We start from the raw sequence: 14,161 nt of genomic DNA on the forward strand, positions 1-14,161 counted from the left end.
TGATAAATGCATGCACTAGTTTCTCAGCATCACTCTGGGAGAGGATGTTCCTAATCTTAGTGATACTGCGCAGATGGAAGAAGGCGGTCTTAGTCACATGTTTTATGTGGGAGCTGAAGGAAAGGTCCTGGTCAAAAATGACTCCAAGGTTCCTCGCGGTTGTACTTGGGGTCAGGGTGATGCCATCTAGAGTAGCGATCTGATTAGAGAAAGTGTCCCTGAGATGTTTAGGTCCAAACACAATGACCTCAGTTTTATCTGAATTCAGTAGCAAGAAGTTAGAGGACATCCAGGATCTAATGTCTTTCAGACAGTCTTGCAGATTGATGAGGCGGCTTCTGTCATCTGGCTCCATGGACAAGTAGAGTTGCGTGTCATCCGCATAACAGTGAAAATTGATTGAGTGCTTCCGGATGATGCCACCTAATGGGAGCATGTAAAGAATGAAGAGGATTGGCCCTAAGACTGAACCCTGCGGTACACCATACGTAACTCTGCTATACTCTGAATGGTCGTTATTAACATTAACAAATTGAAACCTGTCAGATAAGTATGACGGAAGGTAAACGAACATGGCGGCTGACAGAAACGTGTTAATAAAGTAAACATAAAACTGAACTAAAGGACTGCTTATTTTAAACAACACAACAGTCACAACAAATTGTTGTGACCAACGCCTTACATAACACCAACGATTCATTTTACACAAAGCAAATGCAAATACTCATGTAGATCAATTAAGAGACATAATTCTGCCTGATTACAGTTGTGACAGCAGTTGGCATTGTGGTCACAGCTCAGTCACTGTTCATCTGTTTTCTCTTTGTTCCAGTGTTACAGAGTTAAATGATTGTGTAGCCTATGAACAGCAACAGTAATCAGTTTTGTTTAAAGGTCCCATATTATATAGTATTCGAAATGTATTGCCCCAAACTGATCCGTAGTCCTGAATGTCAGCTGTCTAAAAGTCGCTCAAATTAGCTCTGTTGAGAACAAGCTGTTTCTGTGCCTGCACCTTTAAATGTTAATGAGCTCCGTCTGTCACAGCCATAGACTGTAAAAAGAATGGACGTAGCACCCGTGACGTCACCCATTGGTTTGGGGGAGTCTGTTTTGTGCCGCTACTACGGGGGTTTGAACCGCGCCATGTTGGATTCGACTTGCCATATTTGGAGCGGTGCGGCCGTTAGCCGGCCGAGAGCCCACTGGCCTCGAAGCAGTGGTCTCCGGACCTGTCACTCAACGTTTCCGCGCCCTAATTGGCCAGAACTTTAACCTAATAACAGTAAAACGGTAGAGTTTTAAAAAAAAATCACCCCCCTCAGAGTGTGTGCGGGGGTAGAAACTATCGGTTGAGACCAAAAAACGTAATGGTACCAGGCTTTTAACGTGTTTATTGAGGATGTAAAGTCGGCTATTTTAACATGGGGGTCTATGGAGAATGCTCCCTTCCGGGACCAGCCCCCAGAGGAAGCCGGGGGGATTGCAGTTTTTTGAACGCGGAAGTGAGCTTCACTTCTCAGACCGACAACTGCCCCCTTGGTCACAGCCTTGCCAGAGCGATCGCTCTGAGCCTTGCCTGCCCCTCTCAGCCAATCAGAGGCCTAGTAAGGCGGGTCTTGGCGTGGCCATATGTGACAGTTGAGGTTCCTGTCACTATGCCTCCAATTGATCATGTGCCCTGGCTACTTGGCCAAGGGGATGTCCCTTTGGGTGACTGGCAAGCGCGCATGACTCTTACCCGGGAGGTGTGGGTTCAATCCCCGCCGGGGCCCTCTTCACCTTGCCACATTCTGGCGTTGTTGGCAGGATCCATGTAGCACTAGGGGTGGGTCCATGGATTCCTAATGTGTGGCAGCCTGCGCGGAAGCACGAGGACGTGCTTGTGAAAAGAGGGGGAGAGATGTGACAGTTGAGGTTCCTGTCACTATGCCTCCAATTGATCATGTGCCCTGGCTACTTGGCCAAGGGGATGTCCCTTTGGGTGACTGGCAAGCGCGCATGACTCTTACCCGGGAGGTGTGGGTTCAATCCCCGCCCGGGCCCTCTTCACCTTGCCACACATAGTAGGAAAGATTCTGCCTCAGGGACAGGATGTGGCTAACGGTAGCATGGGCTAATGTTTATGGGTGGATGTATCACTATGGCCAGAGAGATTGATAAACAGCGTGGCGACAGCTCTTGACGTCGCCGCCAGTGCGGTCTCGTGGTTCATGTAGTCCCAAACTAGGCTTGAAACGACGTTCAAAACACACACAGCCAGTATCACAACTAAGCATAAAGTCTGTTAGCTTAATGCTAACATATAATGTAAAACCTCATAGACGGGTTAACAGAAATTAGCATCGGCTATCGCCGTTTCGCGGCAAACGAACAGCCATAGAAGCTGCTAAAACCTGTTTTAATTCTGGCTTTAGCACTGTTAACACGTCACAGTTTCATGCGAGAAAGTTTAATCCAGAGTCTGTGGCCAGATTTGCTCCGATGTCTGTCCTGGGAGAAGTGCAGAGTCTGTGCGAGCCCCGACCGGGGACCGTGGCAGCGGCTGTCACAGCAGCAGCAGGGTCCGGGTATAAAAGTATAATCCGTTTTTTCGTTTCGACGGAAAAACGGAAACAGCGCCCCTTTTTCCTTTTTTTCGTTTTAAAACAAAAACGGAAAACGTTTTTTGCTGGGTTTTTGCTGTCAGCATAAAAAACGAGAAAACGAAAAAACCAAAACCAAATAACGGCCGAAATAGTTTTTTTGCAAATTCATTTCGTCGTTTTTTGTTTCTTTTTTTTATGAATATGATATGACGGCGGACAGACCGGAAGCGGAAGTGAAGTGTAAAACCGTCAAAATAATAGTTTTAAACGTCAGCTCCAAACTCACCCGTCTGCACCTCAATCACAGACCACAGCTGGTTTTCCACACAGCATCATTTACAGTAACTCACGTGACACGTCTCAGTACAGATCCGCGGGCGCTGCTGGTGTGTTTTTGAAATGAGCGAACTGCTATAGGCTACAGTAGTGCCGCAGTTTCTCATTCCCCACCTTGTTTGACTGAGAGTGTTTCGGGATGATTTTCATGAATGAACATCACTGGCAGAGTTTCACTTTACCGTGTGCTGCTGTCATGCACTGCGCGCTTCTCTCTCTCTCTCTCTCTCTCTCTCTCTCTCTCTCTCTCTCTCTCTCTCCGCCAATAACTGACAACGAGCGCTATGCGGAGATGAACGGAACGAGCCAAAAGCCCAAAATCTATTCCTGACGTCTGCGGTCGATATAAAGTTTATAGGTTTCATTCATCCATGTTTTAACAGACAACACAAACAGCCGTGCTGCACCCACAGTCATGTGTCTCAGCCAGCCAGCTGACGCACAGCACAACAACACACAGCACGGCGACGTGTGCGAGCTGCTGCAGCAGTGCACATCAAAGCGACACCGCCAAAAATAAAATAAATAGGCTACACGTAGTTTTTAAATTGTTTTTGCGCATGTGTTCATCCATAAAATGAACAAAATTGAGCACTATAAGCGGATTTCTTGATTACTATAAACAAATTCCTAACACAGCATTTGTAGCCTATAGAAATGATTCAGTCCCAAGCCTTTTGATCTATAAGCGGTTGATTACTGTATCCGTGATCACTATAAGCGGTTTCCACTGTAAATCAACCTGCTCCTCCCGACTGAAATGAAGTGATCACAGGCGCAGCTCATCACCGCCGTGACACCAGTTGGGTCTGTCCGGGGATTGAGTTTTTGTTGAGCCGACACACAGAGCCTGGCTGTGTTGGCCATCATCCGCCGTGGTAGTACTGAGGTCTACTATTCATGTAAAAACTGCGCCACCCTGTGGCTAAACAACTGTGCTTAGGCTAAGTCATAAGTTCTCATTCTCAAAATAATTCAAGACAGTCTGGCTGCAGACCTGCAGTGTCAGGACACTTGACTGTGGGTGATGGGGACCTCTGCTGGTGACTTGATGTTCTTAATTTAGGCAGGGGACGTAAAGCCTAGCTAATAGTAAAGTTTTTCCACAGTAAGTGCATTCACACCATGATTCACACACTCGGCTAAAATTATAATTATGGGCCTAACACGTTCTTCCAAACAACCAGCTGTTATAGTTTCACAGAAGCAAAAAAAAAAAAAGTGAACCATATGGTGTAGAGAGAGGACGGTAGTATATATGCTAAGAAGTTAGCGCCAGCACGCTAAACTATTATTTTGACGGTACACTTCACTTCCGCTTCCGGTTTGTCCGCCGTCATATCATATTCATAAAAAAAAGAAACGAAAAACGACTGAATGAATTTGCAAAAACCAATTTTTGGCCGTTATTTGGTTTTGTTTTTTTTCGTTTTCTCGTTTTTTTAAGCTAACAACAAAAACCCAGCAAAAAACGTTTTTCCGTTTTTGTTTTAAAACGAAAAAAGGAAAAAGGGGCGCTTTTTCCGTTTTTCCGTTTTCCCGTCGAAACGAAAAAACGGATTATACTTTTATACCCGGACCCCAAGTAACGTATCCGCATGCTTTTAGAGGTTTACCCCTGGCTGGTTAAATTCTTTTTAGGAGATTAATACTGGTCTCATTGATGAAATTTAACTGTGGCAGTAGTTTGTTTGAATGAAAAGTGAGGAGGAGCTGGGCTATGTATTGAAATCACCACATTTACGTAAATAAAGGGGAGGGGGGGCGACAGCGGCAAAGCGACCAGACTTGCATAGTTTGTTCATTTTAAAACATTTATTGATTGAAATGCAGTGATATCTGATGACTTTGGCGCTCGTTTGTGCAGCCAACAACAGAGCAACCGCTTCAAATGTTGATGATGATCAGTCAAAGGGCAGCACTGTAATCAGACTGAACAACCAACAGGCTCTTTACATTTTATTTTCTTGTTTTTGTTTTTGTTCTTTTGATTTTCAGTTTGCTTTAGTCACAAATACGCTTCTTATGAATCTTTGACCATTTATGTTGGTAATATGTAATGAGTTTCTCAGTGTACCTGTTCATTGTGTGATATGGGATTTTATTTATAAAGTGAGGTGCATCCTATAGCCACACGCTAAGAGTCATGTGATTTACAGTCAAGGCAGAGGAGAGGGAGAGCAGCTCTGCTCAGGTAATCATTAAACACAGAGAGAGCGAGTTGAAACTGACGTCTTTATTCGTACCAGACTGTTTTACAGTCCACAGAGCAGGAGAACAAGGTGAGTACTGTCCAAATGATTCTGTTGTCTCTGTGTGGACTGTGAAGATGAATATGAGAATCTGTTGATTGTATGAGGTGCAGAGTTGAGTTGTACAGGATACTGTGTTTGTGTCTGTTACTTCCTGTTCTGTCAGACTTCCTGTGTTAGTGTGCTAACCATCAGTATTACTGGTTTCACTTTTAGACTGACTGAAGAACAGAAGATGAGTGATTGTGCGGAGGAATAGGGGAACACAGGAAAGACTCCAGGATCTACAAAGAGTAATTCATCCTGAGATGATCTGTACTCCAGTTATAAGCCTGCAGCTACGAGGTAAGAGACCTGCAACAAACTATCAGCTTTTTGTTTCTGTGCTGATGGCCGACAGTCTTGAGAGGACAGGAAATGAGAGCAGAGGGGGATCATGCACGTTGCTGTTTATGGTTGGTACTTTGATCTCAAGTTCACAAAGAGTCTTCACTATACTATCCTATCTGAACACTACATCGATATACAAGATGCACTGTGACTCCATATATCTGAGAAAGTAACACCAACACTAGAGCTGCTTTGTTGTGTGAAGTCTTGAGTTATGGCTAAAAACTCATAAGGGCACAGTGACCTTTGACCTTTGTTCACCAATATCTATTCAGACCAGTTCGTCCTAATTTAATCTGCAGAATCATTTAAACATCTTGAGGGAATTTCTTTAGATTTGGCACAAATGTTCACTTGTATCAAGAATAAACTGATTTGATTTTGTCCGTTAAAGATCAAAGCTCAAGGTCACTGTGTCTTAATGAAAACACTTCTTAGCCATGAGTCAAGACAATATAATTATGAGAAGATGTCTCACAAACTGTGAATATTTCGGTATGTGTAGAGGCTACAGTCATCCCCCCCGCCTCCCCATTTCCTGTCTCTCTCGACAGTACTATATAATAAAGGCATGAAAAGCCCCAAAATATACTTACAAAAAAAACAACTCATGTTCATGTCTTCTCAGGGAGATGGAGGAGAGTGGTGACTCTATGGACGAGCAGCTGTCTTGTGGTCACTGTCAGGGCGTCCCGAAGGATCCAGTCTCCACCAGCTGTGGACACTGGTTTTGCAGACAGTGCTTGACCTCATACTTGGACCAGTCTGGTTCTGCAGGAGACCCCCCCTGTCCCCAGTGTGGACAAAGACCCAGAACCAGTGGTGGACTGCAGACTGTGACAGGCTCAACAGGTAAGTCTTTGTATGTTGCTTGTCCAGTAACTGAAAATGCAGTCATAAAACCAATTATAGGTATAGGCTATATAGGCAACATTGTGAAGGATCCTCGGTGTATGTTTACAGCCTCTCTCCCTGTGGTGACTGATGTTTATCACGGTGTGAACACATGGGTTGGTCGAAGAGGACGCGCTGTAGGCAGCAAAACTGAAAACTATCAGTTTAACGTCAGGTTGTAGTCGGTGGATCTGGTGAATGATCAACTTTCCCCTGTCAATGTAAACATGCTGTAAGAAATGATCACACAGACCCTGGAGTCTCTGTTTTCAGCTCTGCTAGCCGCTGCAGCCTGTGGCTCCTTTTTAGCAGTAGTTAATGAAAACATACAGTTTTTTCTTCTAACACTGTAAAACTTGTCAAAGTTGTCATATGAAGGAACAATGCAGCAGTAGTCTTCCCTGTGTCTGAACATGAATTATGTTTAGTTGGCTGGCTGTTTCACTTTCCCTTTAATCTAGACTCAAAAGCGAGCGGGACAGGAAAACCACAGAAACTCGTTAGCTGAATGTTTTTAGAGCTACAGTGGAGCGGGGGTGGGTTTATGCTCATTTTAGACCCGCCCATTAAATCCTGAAGACAGAGATGGTGAAACACGGTCTCTGAGGCCTAGCTCCGCAATGCAATTATAAATGGCAAAATTTCTGAATTTGCTTCACCCAGCCTTTAAATTATAATCTGTATCTATGAACAATTCATGACAGTCATAGTGATACATTTTATATTTATTTTATTTTGCAATGATCTCTAGTTGGACAACGCATGGACATGAACCATGACACAGCCCACACTTTTACAGACTCATTCAGCTAAACTACAAACTTCCACTGTCATTTTTCTTCAAATCCTGGCTTTTTTTTTTTTTTTTGAAAACTGAAATACCTCTGATGTCATCAGTTCTGTTACTGGCACTGGAGAAATTAAGAAAATAAATGATTAATTAGGAATGAATGACAACCTCCACAGTTTCTAATTTTCTGAAAATGACAATACACTGCTAATAGAATTGTTGAAGGAGCAGATTGACAAGAGGTATCAGTAAAAAAAGTTGCATTGTTAAAAAAAAAAATACCCCCAATTTTCGACACTACGAAAACTAAATACCCTTTTCTTTGTTGACTTAGTTTTTCTTAGGCTGATGCAAATCATCAGATCAGATTGTCAGACTCTCTGGCTTCAGTCTGACGCTGTCTCTTCTCTCTCAGCAGATCGTGGTCTCCAGGAGGTTTTAGATCAACATAGGATCAGTCTGAGGAGCAGATGTGAACGAGTGACTGAAGGAACTGATGGAATAGGAAGTGAAACCGACTTCAACAGGATCTACACTGAGCTCTACATCACAGAGGGACAGAGTGAAGAGGTTAATACCCAACATGAGGTGAGACAGCTGGAGACAACGTCCATGAAGAAGAAGGACACTCCAATCAAGTGCAACGACATTTTTAAAGACATACCCGTCCAACAGAGAGAGGATGTCTCTACGGTCTCACCCGTCCAACAGAGAGAGGATGTCTCTAAGGTCTCACCTGTCCAACAGAGAGAGGATGTCTCTACGGTCTCACCTGTACAACAGAGACCCATCAGAGTGGTTCTGACCAACGGCGTCGCTGGCGTTGGAAAAACCTTCTCGGTGCAGAAGTTCACTCTGGACTGGGCCAAGGGCTTGGAGAACCAAGATGTCAGTCTGCTGGTTCTGCTTTCGTTCAGGGAGCTGAACCTGATCAGAGATCAGCAGTTCAGTCTTCTCAAGTTGTTCCATGTTTTTCATCCAACATTACAGAAGGTCACAGCAGAGCAGCTGGCTGTCTGTAAACTTCTCTTCATCTTTGATGGCCTGGATGAAAGCCGACTGTCACTGAACTTCAACAACAGGGAGGTTGTGTCTGATGTCACACAGACGTCATCAGTCAATGTGCTGCTGACAAACCTCATCCAGGGGAATCTGCTTCCCTCGGCTCTGGTCTGGATCACCTCTAGGCCTGCAGCAGCCAATCAGATCCCTCCTACATGTGTTGACAGGGTAACAGAGGTCCGAGGCTTCACTAACGCCCAGATAGAGAAGTACTTCAGGAGGAGGTCCAGTGATGAAGATCTGTCCAGAAGAATCATATCACACATCAAGACGTCCAGGACCCTCCACATCATGTGTCAAGTCCCAGTCTTCTGCTGGATCAGTGCTACAGTTCTGGAGAAAATGTTGACCACAGACCAGAGAGGAGAGCTGCCCAAGACCATGACTGACCTGTTTTCACAATTCCTGCTGGTCCAGACAAAAAGGAAGAAGAACAAGTATGGTGAAGGACATGAGGCAAGTCCACAGGAGCTGATGGAGGCCGACGGGGAAGTTCTTCTGAAGCTGGGGAGGCTGGCGTTTGAGCAGCTGGAGGAAGGAAACATCATGTTCTACCAAGAAGACCTGGAGCAGTGTGGTCTGGATGTCACAGAGGCTTTGGTGAAGTCAGGACTCTGTACTGAGATCTTCAGCAGAGAGAAGAGTATGATCTTCCAGAAAACAATCTACTGCTTTGTTCATCTGAGTGTTCAGGAGTTTCTGGCTGCAGTCTACATGTTCCACTGTTTCACCGACAAGAACAAAAAGGTCCTGGAGAACTTCCTGGGAAAACAAGCTTTAAGTCTGGATGACTTCCTACAGAGAGCCATGGATGAATCCTTAAATAGTAAAAATGGTCACCTGGACCTGTTTGTTCGCTTCCTTCATGGCCTCTCTCTGAACTCCAACCAGAGATTTTTAGGAGGTCTGCTGGGTCAGAGAAAGAACAGTTCAAAAACCATCCAGAGAGTGATCAACAACCTGAAGAAGATGGTGCATTATACTGTGTCCCCTGACAGAAGCATCAACATCTTCCACTGTCTGACGGAGATGAACGACCAGTCAGTTCATCAGGAGATCCAACAGTTCCTGAAGTCAGAGAACAGATCAGAGAAGGAACTCTCTGAGATCCAGTGTTCAGCTCTGGCCTACATGCTGCAGATGTCAGATCAGATTCTGGATGAGTTCTACCCAAAGAAGTACAACACATCAGATCAGGGACGAGGGAGACTGATCCCAGCTGTGAGGAACTGCAGAAAGGCTAGGTGAGTCCAGATATGATAACAAACAAATATATTCTTCAGGTGGTTGTGATTGTTGCTGTTTAATCAACAAAAACACTAATTTTATTTTTTTTATTTTGACTTTTTGGTTTTATTCAAACCTGATGAATATAATTAAAGCAGCATGGGTGTTACTGCTCTGGAATCAGTCTAAAACAGTTGACAGTTCAAAACTTCTTCTGAACAACATGTCATCCTGACCCTGGATCACATCACAATAAAGCAGAAATGTGACGTTGTTCACCTCCTTCATCTAAAACACAGATTCAGATTAAATCTGTGCATGTCTGACAGTTTCATATCTAACTCAGAGAAGATGAGCTGAACCTCAGATGTTAAACACATGACATCAGATTTTATTTGATTCTGACAGATTTTCTCTCTTCACAGACTTGTTGGTTGTGGACTCACAGACAAACACTGTGAAATCGTGGCCTCAGCTCTGAAGTCCAACCCCTCCCACCTGACAGAACTGGACATGAGTAACAACTACCTGGAGGATTCTGTAGTGAAGATCCTGTGTGCTGGACTGGAGAGTCCAAACTGTAAACTGGAGACTCTGAGGTCAGTTCACTGACTGGACCTGTTGTAGTTTTGTTTATATTCAGCTCAAATGTGTGAAGGTTCAGTTCGTCATTGGTTTGAATGTTGGTGAGACTGAAGCAGTGACTGAATATGACACTGTCACTACATGAAGGTGTAGGACCAGAGGTCACTCATAGGGTCAGTGGCTGTGGATATGGTCAGTGTAATGATCATATCTGATCAATGAAAGTATCTTCTTTTTTTCTTTCTTAAGGTTGGAGCACTGTAGTTTGTCAAAGATCAGCTTTCTGGTCCCAGCTCTGAAGTCCAACCCCTCCCATCTGAGACACCTGGACCTGAGTGACAACAAGCTGCAGGATTCAGGAGTGAAGGATCTGAGTGGTTTTCTGGAGAGTCCAGACTGTAGACTGGAGACTCTGAGGTCAGACTCCAGATTTCTTTTTCTGTGCTCAGATGTATGTGATGTGAAAGTTGTGTTGACACTGAGCTGTAGACATGAGGCTGATATCATACTGATCCACACTGAGGGTCGTCATGGTGACGTCTGTTTTCTTCTTATGTGGTTTTAGTTTTCTTTTCAGATTTCACCTCTGCAGAAACACATTTAATGTGTCAGACAATAACTGATCTATAATCAATAGCTGCTGGTTCCACCTCTTTCTGAGACTCTGTGATGTTTGTAGTGAAATATTCAAAGCCAACATGTCCTAGTAACAACTTGTGTATGTGCTGGTTTCAGCACTTTGAAGACGTTTGAGCAAATTAACATGTGAAGTCAGTCAGCATGTTTTTCTGTCTCTGAACTTTATCAGCTGCTTCATTGAACATGTGTTTCTGTTACTCAGATTGAGGGGCTGCAAGTTGTCAAAGGCCAGCTGTTCTTCTCTGGTCCCAACTCTGAAGTCCAACCCCTTCCACCTGAGACACCTGGACCTGAGCTGCAACAACCTGCAGGATTCAGGAGTGAAGGATCTGAGTTGTTTTCTGGAGAGTCCAGACTGTAGACTGGAGACTCTGAGGTCAGACTCATTTGTCCTCAAATACATGTGATGTGAAAGTTGTGCTGACACTGTTTTCTTCTTCTCTGATTTTAGTCCAGTAACTGTTTCTCTTCACATTTCACCTCAACTGCAGAAACACATGATCAGACAACTGATCTATGAACAACAGGTGGTAGCCTGAGGCTCTGGGATGTTTGTAATGAAAGATTCAAAGCCAACATGTCATAACAATGTGTTCTGTCTACATAACCAGAATTTAATCTTAGTCATGTGTATGATCATGAAAGCCAACCCATTGTAAATTGACAGCACGCTCCCATTTTTTTTTAGCAATTAGCATACATACATGTCCATGAATTGTCAGTGACCACCAGCACTGTGTATGTGCTGGTTTCAGCACTTTGAAGAAGTTTGAGCATCTTAAATCCGTGATTTCAGTCAGCAGGTTTTTCTGTCTCTGAGCTTCAGTGTCTCCAGTAGATATTTTCTTTGGACGAGGTGTTTCCTTATCCCAATGCAGGAACTCACAGGCACCCAAAAACTTCCATTTCTGTGTGTGTCGCAGCGCATTGACTCACAGATGCACACAGAGACAGAAAAATATACCACATGGAAAATATTAGACGCAAAACTGAACTTCCATTTCCTAAATTTGTTCTTTCTGAATCTTTTTCAGCCCTGAACAGACAATGAAACCCTGAATGTTGTCAACAAGGAACTTTGCCCTAAACTCATTTCTTATATTTTTTATTCAGCTTGATGGACTGCAGGTTGTTAGAGATCAGCTTCCTGGTCTCAGCTCTGAAGTCCAACCCCTCCCACCTGAGAGAACTGGACCTGAGGGAAAACTATCTGCAGTATTCAGGAGTGAAGGATCTTAAGGGTCTTGTGAACAGTTCGGACTGTAGTCTGAAGACTCTGAGGTCAGTAGAGGGATGGATCAGTCAATGTTGTTTTCAGCAGTGTTGTCATCCGCAATGTAGATCATTTTGGCATGCACACTCAATGTTATACATCTGTTTTTATTAGTGATGGGTACAGTAGACATGCTGGCTAACTAGCTTCCTCTGTAACTGAAAACATCAATGGGTCTTATTCATGAAAAGTTAGTCACTTTGTGTAGATTTGCACATACAAGGATTTATCTACATAACCAGAAACTCATATTTGATCGTAGTCACATGTGTACGATCAAGCCAACCCACTGTAAATTGACAGCGCGCTCCCACTTCTCAGCAATTAGCATACATTCATGTCCATGAATTGCCAGTGACCACCATATACTCAGGTAGGTTCATCCGGTCAAAATAGAGGGAGAGAAAGAAACACTTTTCTGAGGCAGAGAGCAATGTAATTTTGGGTGGAGTGAAGTACAAATATTTTATTTCCTTCTGTTAGTAGTGGTGTGACTGGGACAGGTAAATCAAAAGCCCGGAAGGAGGTAACAGCTGCCGTGAATAAAGTGGGTTGGGCAATGATTTTCGAATAGTTGTCCAGTTAAAAAAAATTGAATAGTTTATGAGACAATTGTCTTGTCAGTATGATACCAGATACCAGATCAGTTAATACTTGTTTGTGTGAGTCTGATCCTGGATCAGTTTAGTTTAATGAAACAAACTCAAACAAGACCTGATTATTGTCCTCTGACTCTGTTGCTGCTGTTGTCTTGATTCCTACAGGATTGGTGAGGACGAGGAGATTAAAGCTTCGGGAGACAAAAACTGTGAGTACTGAAACTCTGTCTGCTCTTCATCAACCTGACTGTGAAATCAGTCTTAGCTTATTTCATCTCCAAAGTTTTTATGAATTGCATGAATGTTGTGTTTATATAATTTGGCTTTTTGGCTTGAGCACAACAAATGAAACAAAGGATGACAGACAGGTTCATCATAGGCAAGGTACATGAAGTAACATTTCAATTTCAGAGTCTTTCATATCAGAAACTGTCCTCTGAAATAGTAGATGTCTTAATTATTAGTTGCTATCTCCTGTTGAGCCAGGGCAGGTGATAATAGGGACGTAGTCTTACATCCATTTATTTGTTGTGTGTCACCAGTCCTTATACCTGTTACCGGTATATCTGTATCATCTCTAATTGATTGTGTAAGTGGTTCAACCAATAATTCACAGTGTGGGGCTGAGGGGGCATCCATTAATCTAAATTCTGGCTGTTACGTGCCATGTTCTTTTATGTTCCCTGATGCTCCGAGATGATGCACGTAACACTGGCTGTTGGACAACACTATAAAGACTTTAGGCATATTATTTATTACCTGTCATTGAAAACAAACTATGCAAAAAGAAGTGGTGTTGGATGAATTTTACAGTAGTGTTCGACCTGGAGTGATCTCCTGTGTCTTCTGGATTACTAGTTTAAAGAGTTTTTACGTATCCCTGAACCAAGACAAACAAACTGGACAATATTTTTTTTCATGGACCATTCCATCCCTACTGTGTATACATGTCTCATTTCTCAAATCAGCAACATTGATCACTTCTTTACATTTGTTTACAGCACAGATGATGCTTATTGAACACACGTATGATTCTAGTTCTTCTTCCAGGTCCTGGTCCTGGTCCTGGTCCTGGTCTGACTCCAAGTGTCTCAGCACCGATTCCAATTGTCTCAGCTCTGACTCCAAGTGTCTCAGCTCTGACTCCAAGTGTCTCAGCTGCGACTCCAAGTGTCTCAGCTCTGACTCCAAGTGTCTCAGCTGCGACTCCAAGTGTCTCAGCAGAAAAGAGGCTGTTGTCTGTTCGGACTGAGTTAATCTATAGGATGTCTGATCCAAATCTTGGTCTCCTGCTGAACAAACTCCTGGACTGTGAGGTGATAACCGATGCTGAAATGATCCATTTTGCTGCGATACCAAAGGAGACAGACAAAGCACAAGAGGTGATCGACATTGTGCGAAAAAAAGGAGAAGAAGCTTCTTTAGTTCTGATCAGACTTCTGTGTGAGGTGGATCGCTACCTGTCAGAACACCTGAAACTGATGTAGAGACGGTGTTTGTGTCTGACACCAACGTCTTTCATTCTT

The 14,161-nt window shown here is 43.6% G+C and overlaps 1 protein-coding gene across 1 annotated transcript in view; it reads left to right on the forward strand.

The window, feature by feature from the left end:
• Window positions 1-12,855, forward strand: part of LOC310991909 (NLR family CARD domain-containing protein 3-like) — a gene marked incomplete at both ends in the record, with an annotated part of 36,923 nt that extends 24,068 nt beyond the window's left edge. The window contains 5 exon segments of the mRNA XM_083979838.1: window positions 9,965-10,138; window positions 10,374-10,541; window positions 10,966-11,139; window positions 11,877-12,044; window positions 12,801-12,855. Of these exon segments, the coding sequence (XP_083835964.1) occupies window positions 9,965-10,138; window positions 10,374-10,541; window positions 10,966-11,139; window positions 11,877-12,044; window positions 12,801-12,855 (739 nt within the window).
• Window positions 12,856-14,161: the final 1,306 nt, after the last annotated feature.

Source organism: Trachurus trachurus (genome assembly GCF_905171665.1).
Source record: "Trachurus trachurus genome assembly, chromosome: 9".
Taxonomy (NCBI): Eukaryota; Metazoa; Chordata; class Actinopteri; order Carangiformes; family Carangidae; genus Trachurus; species Trachurus trachurus.